General features: G+C 51.8%; 1 protein-coding gene across 1 annotated transcript; it reads left to right on the forward strand.

The window, feature by feature from the left end:
* Window positions 1–13,384: 13,384 nt before the first annotated feature.
* Window positions 13,385–16,661, forward strand: LOC141935101 (E3 ubiquitin-protein ligase PHF7-like). Its single transcript, XM_074851055.1, has 8 exons — window positions 13,385–13,542; window positions 13,824–13,915; window positions 13,996–14,085; window positions 14,283–14,407; window positions 14,578–14,844; window positions 15,647–15,763; window positions 15,907–16,025; window positions 16,201–16,661. The coding sequence occupies exons 1-8, from the start codon at window positions 13,500–13,502 to the stop codon at window positions 16,659–16,661; spliced, it is 1,314 nt and encodes a 437-aa protein (XP_074707156.1). The 5' UTR covers window positions 13,385–13,499.

The raw sequence follows: 16,661 nt of genomic DNA on the forward strand, positions 1-16,661 counted from the left end.
ATTAGAAGAGAAGCATTGACATCTGCCTTCTGAATGGACTGTCCTTACATGTATATATATAGAGAGAGATATGCTGGCTTTCAATCTGCTTGTGAAGCGCATAGTGAAGAGAGCTCCAGCCATCTAGTGACAGACTGACAGAAAAATTAATCCACCTTAAAAGTCAATCAGTACGCATTTAGGTGGATCAACTGAAGAGTGACAATAGCTTGGTGAAGTAAAGGCTTTATTTGTATAGAACACCTATCGCAGCACATCTTTGTGGGACTTGAAGTATCCCACTAGCTTGGTTACCAAGTCAGAGAACTTGTGGAAGAGGGTTTACATACAGCAGAGTACATTGCTGAGTTAGTTCTGTGAAGGGACCTGATACCACTTGGCTTTAATACATTTATTTTTCCTTCACCTCAATTAATTGAATTCATTTTGGTCATTAAATGTTATTAGAGGTGAAGTCAAACAATGTAGACTAAAAAGTTACCTTTTTTGTTTCAAATAGGCAAAGACTAAAGCTGAAGCACTATTCCTGAAGTCCCTGGAAATTTCTGTCTGCTCGATTTGAACTTAACAGATGCCAGCTTAGTCTAACAGCTCTCAGACTAAACTGGCATCTCCCAGCAGGAGCCTGTTCCCCGCAAGCAGCAACATCCCCTAGCAGAGCCGTGGCAGCTACCAGGAGCTGCAAAGCAGTGTCACTCTGCCTCGCCACGACTCCACATCTGCAGAGTGAGCAGTGACATCACGCTCAACAAGGCTACTTTTCACAGTTGTCCAAGTAGAGCTCCAAGAGAAAGGTTCAACAAAGCTGGAGGTGACAACATTGTTGATTCCTATTCCCTTACAGCACAAAACTTGCGTTGCTGCCAGTGATGGCCAGTAAGTGACTACTGGGCTTTTGCCAATCTGACCTGTGATTCAAAATAAGGATTTGATTAACTCAGAAAGCATGCAAAAGCAAAGGAAGATTTGGACGTTATATTAAAGTCAAGAGCAGAAGAGAGAGAACAGTCTAAAACTTGATATCTAGTCTACAAGAAACAGGATGCTTGAAAGAGTCAAGGGAAAGAAGTATTTCAAGGAATGAATGGGGGCAGACGAGTTAAACAATGGCTGCTTTGACTGCTGCCTCATACTGACTTAGAAATCTTAAATCAACAGCGCGTTGGTGTCCACAACCTTCTTTCTGCAAAAAGGTACAAACAGCTCAGGTTATGCTCTGAAGTTTATACTGCTTCCCATTTAATGAACATTTTTTAAACCCCATTTTTAAGTTCATCTATAATTCTGCTAGTTTTAATACTTCGTGTCATATGTATGCTATAAACAAGTTACGGAAAAAAGCTCCTACTTTATTTTATGGTCTGCTTTAATCCACCATTTTGAGTCCGACAACACAGCAAAAGGATCTCTGTGAGCACCACCTAGAGAAGTATTTTCACCCAGATAAAGTACAGAAGCTCATCAGAGCAGAAGTCATCAGAGGACAAGCCTGTATGTGAAACAGCAGTGAAAAGCCTTTATTAGGCTCAGGTGCCTGGCTAACCAGCTGTTACGCTGCTGGGGGAAGGATTTGCAGAGTAAGAGATGAAAATGACTACTAACATGCCAGACTGCCTCTACCAGAAAACAGGGGAACTCCCAAGAACACATTTCTCCCTAGCACTTAAAAATGTACTTTCTCATTAGGTGATTTTTTATCTCTGTTCTAATTAACAGCACTTGCACACTTGGCAACAAACAAATCATCTATGCAGCTGGCACTGAGAGCACTGCCTCAAAACATCCTGATTAATAGACCGGGCTACTATTTCTGGATTTTCAGCTCCCACCACAATAGGTACCAACGATCTCATCTCCACCTGCCGTATCATCATTTCTTGAATTAGCTAGTTCAGTAGGCTAAACCGTTCATTTGCATTATTATCATACAGTGCTGTGCTCCAAAAGAGCACCTCTATGGCTTTGAAAGGATGAGGCGATGAAATCTAACTTACTTTCAATCACTAATCTGATTATACAGACCGCCCGATGCCTGAATGTCTTACTGGCCCCGCTTGCCACTTCGGCGTGTGACTGGGAAAGCAAAAGCAATGCTGGAGACAATGTGGTAATGAACCAAACTGAGCCTGGCCTGAGTACCTGGCCAGGGGACGCGACCCGAGCTGACAGCACAGCCCGGAGAGGTCCCAACCCGCTGGTGACAGAGTCAAAGCAGCCGACTCCCAAACAGGCAGGGCATGAGCTGCACCGTGACATCACGTTTTGTGAACTCAGCCAGGGAAACAGGGAACTCCATCCCCTCTCTGACAGCTCCACGCAATAACGCTGCATGGCAGCCCAAGAATTCCTTGCACTCCAGGGTGTAACCAAAGTAACTCCCTCACACAAGCATTGCAACACAAACCGGCACAGGGAAGGGCAAGGTTTAAAAGCTGCTTAAATGTTTTCTCTAAAAGGCTACATTTGCAGAGTGTTGAAGACATTCAGTAGACAGACAGACATCAGCTGTGAGGCCAAATGATGTCTGTTATAACATCTGTTATAAGAGACAGGTCAAGAAATTCAGATCCAGTTAAAAGGAGGCAAGTTTAAATGCATCATTCTTGGGTGTAGGCTTTTTGAAGGGAATTCTGCCTTTAGAGAACATGCCTCTGCAGTAAGCATGGAAGAGGACACACACACTTCCCCTCCCCCTTTGTAAAATAGGTCCCAACCAGCCATTTTGCCTTCCCAGCATTTGAAGAGTCCATCCTATAATTTTTTTCCACTGATATGTAAAATCCTGTTTACTTTTAGCTTATATTGACACTGCTTGTATTGCGAGATTGCCATTATGAAAAGTAACAGTTACTGAGCTGTAAAAAGTTAAGAGTGCTCAGAAAAATCTGAACAAGTAGGCCACCCTCACTCAAGGTTCACTTTGTTCTTTCCAAGATCATTGCAACATGTGGTCAGGACTCCTGCACTGACAAAGTTATAAAACCCCAATACTTTATGTCCACATCTAAGAATTCCAAACATCCCATTTAGGCAGAATATCCTGGTTTAGTTTTTCCCTTTGCTTTCTGAAGGTGAGTTTAAGCATCCTCATCTGATTAATAGAAACTGAAATTCACGGTTATGCCTATAAAGCAAAAATTTGGCATACACATAAATTACACCAAAATGTGTTCCCTAGCTCTGCTCTGAAAACCGCTGGCGGAGTTTTGCATTTACACATGGAAAACACCCTTACGAAATTCAATAAGCATCTGTGACACTAATATAGCAAGTTTAAAATTTTACACTCATTTTATAAAGGTCAAAGTGGAACACAACCTACCTAGAGGAGGATCTTGTCACTGTTAAACAAGAGTGATGCTCTTTGAAGTATGAAGGATATTCCTTCTTTAAGTTCACCTCTGGGCAACACCACATTTAACAGAACCTAGTGAAGCAGACGCTTTTTCTTCACTGGATTCTGATTATGTATGAAATCAAAGCAACACACTGTATAAAACTGGTATTATGTCTATCAGAGTAACACTTTATGGGGTAACAAGTTTATGAGCATAAATTTTTCTTCTAAAACTTTGCTTTCTGTTCCTCACGTACTAGAACAGAATCCATGTGCTTGGCCTCTTTCAAAACATTTTTTCTTCTGGTGATACTAATCAGCTCCATCACAGTTCATTACCAGCCAGCGTTCTGGTTTTAAGGCTCTGTTTTACACAGACCCAACTATTACAGGAGTGACGTCAGCCAGCTGGCCACTCAGCCTGCTAGCATTTGTGAAGCTGAAAGTACATTAGCAGCTGAAGACAAAATTCAGAGACCCTTCTGCAGCAAAGCCCTTAAAGCTAATTAAACAATTTTCAAAAGTTCTTGGCAAATTTATTCAATACTACTAGAAAAATTCAAGACTTCTGAAATGTATCTCTACCTACACATCACACAATCCAATGGCATCCCTAAGACACCTAACGTTGTGCTGTTAAGTGTCTTCACAGACATTCTCCTGGAAATAATTCAAATATCTGGAGATATACAGTGATCTTTAGTCCAACCACTTTAAAGACTAGGGCTGAAGTTACAGTTACTGCAGCGAACATATTATTCTGTTTAAGTTTTAATACATGAAACAGGAAGAGTAAAAAAGCTGCTAGTACACATTTTAAAGAAAAGACTGTTGCCAGAGTGTCACAGAAGCACAGGAAAATATAAAAAGAAATGTAATGTTTAGAGTGAAAACACTTTACAATTCTTTTTATTTTGAAAAATCACATCCCAAATTCTTTAATCATGTTCAAACTTATCAAGATGGCAGATTACCAAACTGTAATATCATACTAAGTAATACAAAACCATTATCATCTCTGAGAATCAAGCACCATTTGTTAGATTTAAAAGAATTTATGACTTCTCTAAGCACATTTCTTACGCATAATCAGCAAAAATGTTCTCCCATAAAACCTCAGTACTGCCCTGACATGGTTAACATGTAGTACCAGGAAAAAAAAAAAGGTTAGAAATGAATGATGAAATGATGCTCAATAGCATCTCAATGGCAGTATCTTTCATGTAGAAAATAATTATATTAACAACCAATTCCAAAGTATGATTTAGATACAAAGAACACTCGTGCGAGATGGCTTTAAAGGGTCTGCATAGATTATAACTCACAGAGACACTCTTGATCCAAAATGTTGCTCGTGAGCAGTTTCTGAAACAGCCACAAAAGCAGTTTTCCAATGTAGTGGAGTAAAACAAGTTGAAGATAAAATTAAGTTACCAAACCCACTATTTTTCTTCTAGCCATCTGTTCTATTTCCATCACTTTCAGCTTCTCCACCAGGTTTCAGAGAAATCCGGCAAGTTCGTTATTATAAGAAATCCTCCCACATTTCCTTACCGTTTTGCCTAGAAAATTCCAGGAAACCAAAGCTTTCGTAAGCCCTACATGTCACACATCAACCACGTAGTCTTCTACGCCCAGCTCCATGTCTAACAGACAGATCTGAAGGTAGTTGTCAGAACAGCAGCTACAAGAGAACAGCTCTGTGATGCCCCCAACACAAGCCACAGCTGCCGATCACAGCCAAATCACACAGTCGCTTCCCACCCTGCTGAATCGCTGGTGCCGCTCACCCTCCCGGTCCCGCTGCACGCCGGCGGGATGGGCCACAGGCTGACTCACGCTACACTGGGATGAGCCACAAAGAGCAGCGCGCGGCTCTTGCAGGCCATGGCCACCGCCAGCCGGGCCATCCCCGAGGCCCCGTGCCCACCACCCCCACACACCTTCTCTGGTCTGGGCACTGGTGATCTGCAGGTCGCAGTTGGCCACCTTCAGCTTCTCACGGCCCATGATGTGTCGCTTGAGGCGGCACAGGGAGATGTGGAGGCCATCGAAGGTGACCGTATCACAGCTCACCTTGGAGGAGAGCTTGTAGTGGACGTACAACATGGCTGGGCCAGGCGATGCCTGCTCCGTCATGGCATCTACCACAGCAGATGGTGTCGAGGCCGACACACCGGGTTAGTGCGGCCAGGCTCTGTGAGCTGGGGCAGACTCGGCTGGCGGAGGCCTCAGGACTCCATCGTGGTGGCACTGCAGGGCCCCAGCCACCGCCCCGGCAACAACTGCGGCCCGTGGCCGGCGGTGATCGAGCTGGGCTGTGGTGGCAGCGCCCACCCAGCTCCTCCTCGCAGCCCAGGAAAGCGGATGGATGATGGGGAGAGGCCCTGAGGCCCCAGCTTGGCCTCTGCTCCCTCTCTGGCCGGCAGCGCTGACAGACCCCACCACTCGCTATGGCGACTCGGGTGCCCCCGCCTCAGCGCTCTGCTGAGGGGCTGCCTGGCCACCAACTGCACGAACTGCCACGAATGTGGCAATGCGCAGGTGCCACGGCACACCGCACCCACCCCCTGCGCCTCGCCTGCCCCAGAGCCTTTGAACAAAAGGCCCTGTCAGCCCCCACACCTGCCCCTGCCCAGTGTCCCTCCTGCTACCCCCCGGGCCTGTGGTGTCCCTCCTGTCACCCCCCGGGCCTTCACCACACAGCATCACCTCCCGCCAGCCCCTGGGCCTGTGCTGGCTCTCCCAACAGCCCTGGGCCCATCACCGCCTGACGTCCTGTCACCCCCCAGGCCTGTCACCGCCTGGTGTCCTTCCCATCCCCCCCCAGGCTCTACTATATACCACAGCCTCTGAACGTGGACGGGACAGTCTCCAGAAGCCCTTACGTAAAACCTCTTCTAACAGGCCATCACGCTGTACATTTGTTGCTGGTTGGAGTTTATCAGGCCCTGAAGACTCCAACAGTAGGTGGATATTCGCAGACAGAGGAACTGGGTATTCTGCAGGAAGCCATAATCACACTAAAGATGATGATACAATTCTCATTCCCACTACAGGCCTGTAGGATCCTGATTGCTCTGGGTCATCCACCCTGGTTCTGGACCTTACTGGTTTACCTGAACAACCAAATCCGGCCCGTGCTAAAACCCTTTTACAGGAAAGAATTGACATGATTCAGATTTCTATGGCATTCAAGGATTTACCCTCAACCTGAGCTGAAAAGTGCTTTCTAAGTGCATTAATACCATCCACACAGGTTAGAACCAGGATCTCTTCTGCCTCTGTAGCTCCTAACTGCTGATGTCTACGGGAAAGTGTTACAGCCCTCTGACAGAACGTGGCACAGTGATACACCGCAGAGCACTGGGGGGCACTGGGATGAACTGCTGTGCACTGGGAAGCTCTGGGGGGCACTGGGATGAACTGGGATGAAGCGGGGGGCACTGGGAGTTTATTGGGTTATTAACAGCGCTTGGGTGCAGGTATTTACAGGGGGTCCCCTGGGGTGGGTGGCCCATGAAGGGGGTCCTGGGACTCATGGGGACATGGGGGGCACCCAGGTCACCCCCATCCCCCTCCAGAGGGGTCTCAGCACACTGGGGGACACTGGGGACATTGGGGGGGGGGACATAGGGACACTGCAGGGCATCCAGGGACACTCTGGGGACACCTAGGCCACCCTCTGCATCACCATAGAGGGGTCCTGGGACACTGGGAGACACACGTGGGGACACTGGGGGACCCACAGGGACACTGACGGACATTCCCTGGCCACCCCTTTCCCCACAGAGGGGTCCCTGGAACACATGGGTACCCCTAAGTCACATGGGGACACTACAGGAGGTTACATGAGGACACTGTTGGAAACCCAGGCCACCCCCAACCCCATGGAGAGGTTCTGGGACACTTGGGAACACTGCAGGGGGGACACAGGGACAGCGGTGGACCCCCAGGTGACCCCCTGTGCCCAGCAGCTGGGTCCCAGTGGCGTCACTGGGCAGACTGGGGGCACTGTGCCACCACCCGCGGGTCCTGTTGGCTTTCCCAGCGGAGGAGGGGGGTGGTTGTGGACTGTCCCGGGCTCTGATTTGGGGGGGACAGTTGGGGAGGTGGTGGCAGAGGGGACAATTTGGGTCCTGGGGTGGGGGCACCCATGGGGGTCCCAATGTCCCGCTTGATGTCACTGGTGGGGGGCAGGGACACCACGATGTACTTCTGGACGCTGCCAGTGATAGTGGCACTGGGGACCGTGGTCACTGCTGACACCAGCCTGACCACAGGCTGGACACTGGGGACAGTGGTGGTGCCAGGGGAGGTGGCCGTGGGCACCAGGCTGGGGCTGAAGGTGATCACCTGGGGGGCAGGGGGACCGTGGAGGATATGGGGATGTGGGGACAGTGTGGGACACGGGGACCGTGGGGGGACATGGGGACAGTTTGGCATTCCGTTGTACATGGCTGAGCGAGAGAAAATTAATGCAACCGAAGGAAGTGAACTTTCCTCCTCTAACGCCTGAAAGCAAAAGCTCCAGCACTTCTCTGCGTGGCTGTGCTGTTGTTCTGCACAGGCTCCCCCCTCCACTTCCCACCCTTCATCAGCATTCACAGCGGCCTCGCCATGTCTGGGTGTGAAAGTTGTTGGTGGTTCCAGTGTGTTCACACTCATGGACGGCAGCTGGGAAGATCCCAGCAAAGATCTCCAGCTCTGCCAGCCAGTGCTGAAAAGAGATCCCAGAGCAGGCAGAGGAGCTGCCATCGCCCCGGCATTAAGGCTCTGAAGGCCAGTGATCCCCTGCCGACAGGCAAGGCCGCACATCACTGCCCTTCCCCTGCCGCCTGCCGCCTGGTTTAAAGCCAACTTCTCTGGCTGAGACACAGAACCCAACCAGGGCTCTGCCTGAAGCTTCATCTCACTAAACTGAACTTCGGCAAAAGGGTTTCAGGGGCTACTAAGGCTTAAGGCAGAGCAAGGGGAAACGTGTGCCCTTCTTCAAGAGCAATGGGTGAGGAAGAGACAGAGGGAAACCTCAGGAAAATCCAGGCTCTTCCAGTGGAACTTGATGACACCTGGGCAGGTACCCACATAGCGCCAGGGTACGTGTTTTCAGCTCAGCTCACCTGGGCAGCAGGGCCTCAAATACAGAAGAATGGCACCTATTTCCAGGAGCTGTAAGTCTGCGTCAGTCACTGACTCTTGACGAGAACAAGGAACACACCTCACAAGATGAACATCTTGTTCTTTATTTATCACGTACAGAAACATTTGAGAAAGCCTCAGCCTTTTTTTTTTTTTTCCTCATTGCCTAGTCAGAGCCTTATTTTTCAATGCTTAAGTCACCTTTGACTTAGATTTCTAGAACACTCAAAGCTTTTTATAATGTTCCCCTGATTCAATCAATCATTTCATATCTGCTTTTCCTCTGGTAGCACACAAGGAGTGCTGTTAACATCAAGCACATGAGAGACAAAGGCTCTAGATACTGTGGATGCTGTAAATATTTGTATCAAACGCTTCAGTAGGTGACACTGAGAGAACACCTTTACCACAGCGGTTGCCAACTATTTTTGTAACAGCCGTCAACTGCTCACGTACGAACTGCCTCTTAACCCAAAGCCCAGTAAAGGCAGTGTGGTTTCATAAATCCATCCCAGACATCTCCTAGAGCTCAGGAGCCACCACTGCTCTGTCAACCCCCACATCGATGCGTACAGAAAGGAAAAGGAAGAGGACAGAGCAGTGTTCCCACATCTAACAGATGGGTGCATTTCCAGGAAGATGCTACAAAGCAAAGACAGCAATAATTACCTTGTTTCCTTCCCCACAAAGGGGGATTCCCAATTCCCTGCATCCTCCGGAGTGCAACTCCATCACCAGGGTCTGCACGGGATACTCTGTGCGTGGCTGATGCCAGCAGGAACAGAAAAGCAAAGGGCTCAGCTCAGGCGAAGGAGTCCCTGGCTCCAGCGCCAGCGTGTGCTCACAACACACAAACTCCAGATTCCCCTCTATAGATGTAAACCTGCACATTCTCTACCTCTGCACATAGTTCAGAACATTGTTTCCATTGTTTCAGAATGGAGCCGGGGAGACACACAGCTTCAGCACTTGGTTTCTGCAACTGTCTGCAAAGTCTCCACAACACAGGATGGTGCTGCAGTCCGCATGCTGCACAGCAGCCCTGGCTGAACAGTCCCCAGGACCTGTCTGCAAGAGGGGCTTCCACTGAGGCATCACTGGACTATTTCTAATGATGCGCAGAAACGCACAAAAGCCCGCTAGTGTTTCACAGGACATACTTTCAGAGTGATCTGTCTTCCGCCTGGGCTGACATCTTTCTGTCAGAGAAGCGTAGTAGATAAAAGCAGAGGAAAAGCAAGTAAACTGACACAGTTTCCTCTTCTCTCCTTTTCAGAAAATATGGTTTGCAATCTCAAAGATGAAATGAGGTAAAAGACACTGCACTACGTTCAGTGTCTACACACTGCTGTGAAGCTGTGCAAAAATATAGCACTGAACACACAGGCTTTATAATTATTATTATTGGCATACGGTGAAGAGGCAGGCAAATTCAGCTCTCACTTCCAGTGTTAACAGGGACATTACAAAGTGAGAGCTCCCCCCGGTATGTCAGCAGTACCTTTTCTCCTTTATTCCCAATGAGTCAAACCCAGTTTTGTATTCAGGAAGAAGTTCATGAAGAACCAAAGTTAATTCACTCAAAGAGAAACTGTCCCGAGTGATTTATTAAATATCTCGCCTCAAGAAAAATTAGCCAAGTCTTTAAACAAGAGGTAACCTAAAACTGTACCCAAGAGAAGAAAAAATCGTGCAATCTGATGAAAAAGGAAGGCGGATTATGCCTCTCTAATCTAGCAGCTAGATCAAGCTGATACAGGCAGACACACCCTTGAGTTAATCCCCTCCAGAGAGCCACAGTTGCGCCGGGCTAAGTAGTCACAAGCATGGTCACAGCAGAACAAGTTCCAATAAAGGTAACTTGCCTATCAACTCAGGCCAAGGAAATGCTCTCGAGACAAGCTGCCCTCTGACCGCTCAGAGCTCAACCTATCTCCCATTTTATTTCTTGCCCGTGCGACATCCTGGCAACGAGGCCGGTATGAATATAGAAAAGATGTCCTGAGATCTCCATCCCCCAGGATGGTTTTCATTACAGGAAAATGACAGTGCTCGTCAGCACCTCCTCCCCACCTGCACCATCTCTCTCTGTCACCTAAAAGAGAGTAAAAATCTAACCCAGAGGAAAGACAAACAGTCCTCTAAAGATGTGCTCTGCACAGCAGCCTTGACAAAAATGCACGAGACAAAGGGAGAAAGAAACTAGTAAATAGCGGAGAGATGACACCTTCCCCCACACCACCCGGCACAGTTTAAAAGTCGGCGTTGCCTTCTGTACGAGACACGCCATGAAAGCAGAGGGCTGGAAGGACACAGGACAAAGGGGCACGCTGGCATCTGCCATCCGCGTGGCGGCACAGGCACAGCAAGCCGTCACCAGCAACACCTGCACAGCCAGCTTAGTTTTCCTTGTCTCAACCGCAGTCAGCAAGAGTTCTGTTTGCAGACTGTTTGCCGTTTAGTCGCTGGGGAGGAAAGAAAAACACCTCCCATTCCTCCTTAACTGGCGTTGTGCTCTCAACAGCTTTTACACTGCTGGAGGTCCATGGGAGTCAACTGATGGGGGAGAATTACCTGCACACCTGTCCGGGTTTAGGCCCAGAGGGCAACTGAGAATCATGCAGCCGCTCGCTCACTCTTTCCCCCTCAGGGATGGGGAGAAACAGCTAAAACAGAAGGCTTGGGATTTGAGACAAGGACAGGGAGGGATGGCCCACCAGTTATGGTCACAGGCAAAAGACGGACTCGATTGGGGAAGAAGAAGAACATCAATTTAATTTCACCACCACCACCACCACTAATTCACCAATCAAACAGAGTAGGACAGTGAGAAATGCAACCACATCTTAAAAACACCTTACCCCCACCCTTCCCTTCTTCCTGGGCTCCGCTTTGCTCCCGATTTCTCCTCCGCCTCCCCCCCAGCGGCATGGGTTGGGGGGGCAGGGGATGGGGGTTGTGGTCAGTTCATCGACCCCTTGTTTCTGCTGCTCCTTCCTCCTCAGGGGAGGACTCCTCACACTCTTCCCCTGCTCCAGCGTGGGGTCCCTCCCCATGGAGACAGTCCTCCACAAACTGTGCCAGCGTGGGCCCTTCCCACAGGGCTGCAGCTCTTCACAAACTGCTCCAGCGTGGGTCCCTGCCACGGGCTCCACTCCTCCCAATGGAGGAGGACTCCAGTCCTCCCAAGGAGGACCCATGGGCTGTGAGTGACCCATGCTCAGCCCCAGTGCTCTGCCTTCCTCCTCCTCCTCCTCCAGCTGCTTAGCACCAGCCAGACCCCCATGCCATATGCTTGGAGCCACCCCATGCTCATTTGGCCCTGGCACAGGCATCATTCTGCCTTCCCCCCTGCCTGCATGCCCCTGCATGCCCCGGCTCTGCAGCGTGGAGACCCCGGGAAGAGGCAGAAACCAGAGTCAAGGCAGTTGCTGCTCCTGGGGCAGAGACGGGGCTCTTGAGAGGGGCAAAGACAGACTTTGGGGTGGCCTCAAGGCAAGAGAAGACACTTGCCATGGACCGTGCTGGTGGCGCGGAGGGAGCCCTGCAGCTCTGCTGGTCTCTCACCGATATCTCCATTTTAGCTTCTGGTCTGCGCTGATGTTGACACAGAGGAGTTTGCTGCCCTTTACAAAGACCAGAGGTACCTGAGGCGTCCCAGCCCGGTGATGCTCTCAGCGGTGCTCACGGGCCTCGTCACGCTCTTGAAAACAGCCGAAACGGTGAGCGGGGGGTCGGCAAGGGGAGCCGCCCTGGCAGCCAGGGGCTGGGGTGGTCTTTCACTGCTTCACAAAAAGGCAACGGTGTGTTTTGTACGGGCCAGAAAAATGCTGGTGCTGCTGCCTGACGTCACGGACACCCTGCCGGATGCCAACACCGACGTCAAGACCAAGGCTCTAGTGGTCTTCATCAACGTGATGAGTCACATGAAGAGGGAAGAGGCCAACCTCATCTCCCTTTTGGGATCTTGGCTTCTCCGGGATCGCTAGCCGGGAGCGGGCTGGGTATCGGTTGGCGGATGGTAAGCAATAGCATTGTGCATTACCCATTTGTACTTTCTATTATTGTTATTATTGTTTTGTTTTATTTTGTTTCAGTTATTAAGCTGTTTTCCTCTCAACCTACGAGCCTCCCTTTGCCCCTCCAGTTTCCACCCCCATCCCCCCAGGCAGGGGAGGAAGAGCAAGCTGCTGTGTGGCGTCTGGCCGCCAGACTTGTTCAAACCACGACCCATAGAAAACCAGTACACACGCTCAGCGCTATCACCACCTCCACACACAACGATGTCCCCATCTCTGGGCTTGGTGCCACCCCTGTCACACGTTTGCAATGTCCCCAAAGCCCAAACTTTTCAGGGCCCCTGCTCCCTTGCTCGGTGCATCCGAGTCCCCGCGCTTGGTGCTCTCCACATCCCCGTGCACTTGGCCCCGTTGCCGTTCCCGTGCTGGCCATTTTAAGCTCGCCTGCGATCCACAAAGCCCCTCTCGACACAGGCAAGGGTGCCTTTCCCAGAATCCCAGGAAGGCTGACGTTGAACGTCACCTCTGGAGACCATCTAGTCCAAGCTTCTGCTCAAGCTGGGTCCCCTGGAGCGGAGGTAGAAGCGCCTTGTGTCCAGCCGGGTTGGGGTGACCTTTGCCAGCAGGTACAGGTACAAGAGCGGCCCCGCCCCGTGACTTCAGACCCACCTCTGTGAGGCGGTGGCCGTGTCACATACGTTGCCATAGCGCCGGCCTCGACAGGTAGCCAAGGGTGCCCCTGCCCATACTGGGGGCACACCATGGGTGATGATGTCACAAAGCTTGGGTAAAGGGCTGCTGGGCTCCAGCTGCTGGGCTCCGGTCAGTGTGACCTTGTGAGGTGAGGAGAGGGCAGGGGAGGCAGGGGCTTGTCCGGGGCTGCCGAGGGAGAAGGGGAGACTCACGCCTCAGAGCTGTGGTGCTGCGAGCTCACTGTGTCCTGCTGCTCCCTCAGGGTTGGAGGAGAAACCCCAGCACAGCTGGGACTGAGGCTCGCCATCAACATGTTTGCAATGAAGCAGCAGGACCCAGACTTGGGGGAGCAAGGTGAGAGCAAAGTGTCCCTCCCCACAGCTCCCCATGGCTGGCGGCAGGGCTGGCGGGGTGTTCAGCGTGGGGCCAAGAGCGGTGGCAGAGGAAGGCAGAAGCTCCCCAACCACCCCAGGGTCCCTCCTCTCCTCAGCAAGCAGGGCCCAGGCTGGGCTGTGGGCACCTGCTGGGACCCCCTGCCCGCCATGCTCCCTTCTCCTCCATGTGTCCCTTCTCCAAGTGTCCCCCGGCCCCGCAGAGGTGCTCATTCCCAGCGCCATTTTCTCTCTCCGCTCCAGCCTGCGTGCTGTGTCGCCGGGCAGAGGCTGACCCCGATATCTGCGGGCCCAAAAGAGTGAAGAAAGGACTCTGTACCCACAAGTATTGCCTGGTGAGTTCCCTCCAGCTTTCTGCCAGGGATGGTCCCTCTCTTTCTGATCTAACAAGCTCCCGGCCTTCTCTGCTTTGCAGTGTCTTTGCAGCGAGTTTTCTCTGCAAGAGAGAATGAACTGGTTTCTTGCCGAGGACACCAGACGTGCAATCCAGAGGGCAGCCCGGAAGGTGAGCACCTGGCAGCAGCAGGGAGGTTTGCACCGGGAGAAGCTTGCGGGGAGCTCCTCGTGGACCCCGAGAAAGGAATCCCAGCCCTTCCACCAGCTCTGGGACAAACGCCTGCTCCTGGCACCTCCACAGAGGTGTGGGAACAGACACGCAAGCCCCGGGCCTGCTGCTGAGGGGGTTTTCTGTTCTCTTTCCAGTGCTGCTTCGTCTGCCATGAGATGGGTGCTGCCATCACCTGCTCTGAGCGTGACTGCAACCGCAGCTTCCATCTGCCCTGCGCCTCGGAGGGTGAATGTGTCACCCAATTCTTCGGGATGTACAGGTAAGGGCTGCTAGAGTAGACACGCAAGTGAGGAACCCACAGGGAAAATTCCCAACAGCCACAGCCACGGCCAGACAGGGTTTGGGGCTCCTTCACAGCTCCTCTGCCCTCCTTGTCATTGCCAGGGAAGGACTCAGCACTTCTCACCATCCCTCTCATCTTCTCTCCAGATCCTTCTGCTGGAAGCACCGCCCAGAGCAAGCGGTGCAGGCCACTCCAGAGCAGAACACCACCTGCCTCATCTGCCTGGACCTCGTGGAAGACAAAATGTCCTACAGCGCCATGGTGTGCCCAGCGTGCCGACACGCCTGGTTCCACCGGCGCTGCATCCAGACACAGGCTCTCCACACTGGCACCAGCTTCTGCTGCTTGCTTTGCCGAAACAAAGATCAGTTTGTGATGGAAATGCTCACCATGGGGATTCGAATCTCCACGAGGTTGGTTTTTTCTCTTCCCAACTCACAAAACGTCAGGCACAAGCACAGTGTCAAGCCAGGGACTGCTCCAGCAGACCTGGTCTTCTGCTGTCCCCTGACTCTTGTCCTCAGATTCATGGGGGAACTGGAAAACAGGGTGGGGGCAGAAGAGCAGGGACAGCTAGGATCTGCCTGATTCTGGGGCAGCAGGGGCCTGTCGTGGAGGCTCACACAATCAAACACCTGTTAAACTCCACAAAAGCTGTTCCTCAGTCAAAGTTGTTTACAACTCTGACAACATTATCAAACCACAGGTTCAATGATGTAAGGGGAACTTAATCCTGCACAACCGGCTTAAGAATTCTTTAGCTTTAGAAATGGTGGCCCAAAATGCATGTATTGCTCACATAAAAGATGAGGGCTTCAACCTCAAGGAGTTCCCTTAGGCGGCATCCCAACCCAAGGGGAGAGTCCCCAGTCGCAGACCTGCTGCTCCCAGGAGGGCTGCCTCAATTTGCCCTCCAACAGGGCTCCACTTATACCCAAGTCAAATCTGCTCTGTGCTCATATATGGTCAGTGGTGCAGAAACTTCTCTTGACAGAGGCATTTCGCTGGCCGAATGGCCTGGCCTTTCAACCGACGTGTGTATGTGACGGCTGTCACCAACAGAAGTGTGTACGTGACCACAGTCACCACACAGCTCGACCCCCAAAGTGTGGCCTCTAGTTTTAACTCTTCCCTTTTAGCGGTTGAGAAGTTTCGGTCTTTATTGGGGCGGGTGCACCTGCCGCAGGACTCAACACTTTCCCCTTCCTTCTCCAGAAGACAACCATCACGGAAGAGTGACCGCGCCTTTGGAGAGGTGTATCAGATGCACAGCTGCTGCAACGCCAGCAGGTGCCTTTTTCCAGGAGGCAGGGAGCAGGCCGAGGAAGAGGGGTAGGTCGCCAAAGCACCAATCTAGAGCTCTGCGTGCGTGGCATCTCTGTCTCCCCATGGGCTCCGGGAGGAAGGACTCTGCCAGGCAACCCCTTGCTTGAGTCACTTTGTCCTAACAACCATCAACCCATTGGCTTCTCCAGGCCCTGGCAACTGCTCCTGTGCAGCTCCTGCGCGGGCCAAGGCACCCACCGACGCTGCTCTGACTTGAGGAGTGAAGAAACCACCTGGGAGTGTGACAGCTGTGCTGGCCTGGGCACCGGTAAGAGGCAAAGCACCCGGGTGGGTGACCCCGGGCTGGGGCCAGGGTCCAGGCTAAGCCTGGTAGCAGGGGCTTAGGCTGGGCTTGGCGCCAGGAGCGCCGGGGACACCACAACGGCCTCTCACGCCCCAGGGCTGATTGGCCATGCCGCTGATCTTCTTGCTTCCCCTCACAGCCTCCGGTGACAATTCAGAGCTTGCCAGCTCCAGCGCCACAAGGCAGGTGGCACTGGGGTCGCCCTGCAGCTCCACAGTGCCTGGTAGCAGCAGTTACTGCAGGCACCCCGGGCCAGAACGGGTGCGACACCATGCACAATTAGAGCGTCGGGCGCAAAAACCATACAGCCGGCCCGGAAGATCATGTGGGGGCACCAGCCGTGTGCCAGTCCCAAGTGATGAGCCCAGCAGCCTCGGCTCCGCCTGGCAGATGATTTTGGGGCTGTTCCTCCGCACCCTGGCACCCAAGAGGAGCAGCTCCAGCTCCACCAGACATGCAGCATCAGGGCTGTCCCGTGGGAATTCGCTGCTTGAGAACAGCAGACGCTCCGGCCACCTTGGGCCACACAGGATCCGGCATCGCACACGATTAGAGCGTCGGGCACAAAAACCATACAGCCGGCCTGGAGAACGCTTCTGA

The sequence above is a fragment of the Strix uralensis genome, chromosome 26 (genome assembly GCF_047716275.1).
Source record: "Strix uralensis isolate ZFMK-TIS-50842 chromosome 26, bStrUra1, whole genome shotgun sequence".
Classification (NCBI taxonomy): domain Eukaryota; kingdom Metazoa; phylum Chordata; class Aves; order Strigiformes; family Strigidae; genus Strix; species Strix uralensis.

Excerpts from the sequence above, each read along its gene's own strand:
- LOC141935101 (XM_074851055.1), top strand. The coding sequence starts at position 13,500 with ATGTTTGCAATGAAGCAGCAGGACCCAGACTTGGGGGAGCAAG. Across the intron at positions 13,916-13,995 it reads GTACCCACAAGTATTGCCTG|TGTCTTTGCAGCGAGTTTTC; the intron begins GTGAGTTCCCTC and ends TCTGCTTTGCAG. Across the intron at positions 16,026-16,200 it reads CTGTGCTGGCCTGGGCACCG|CCTCCGGTGACAATTCAGAG; the intron begins GTAAGAGGCAAA and ends TTCCCCTCACAG.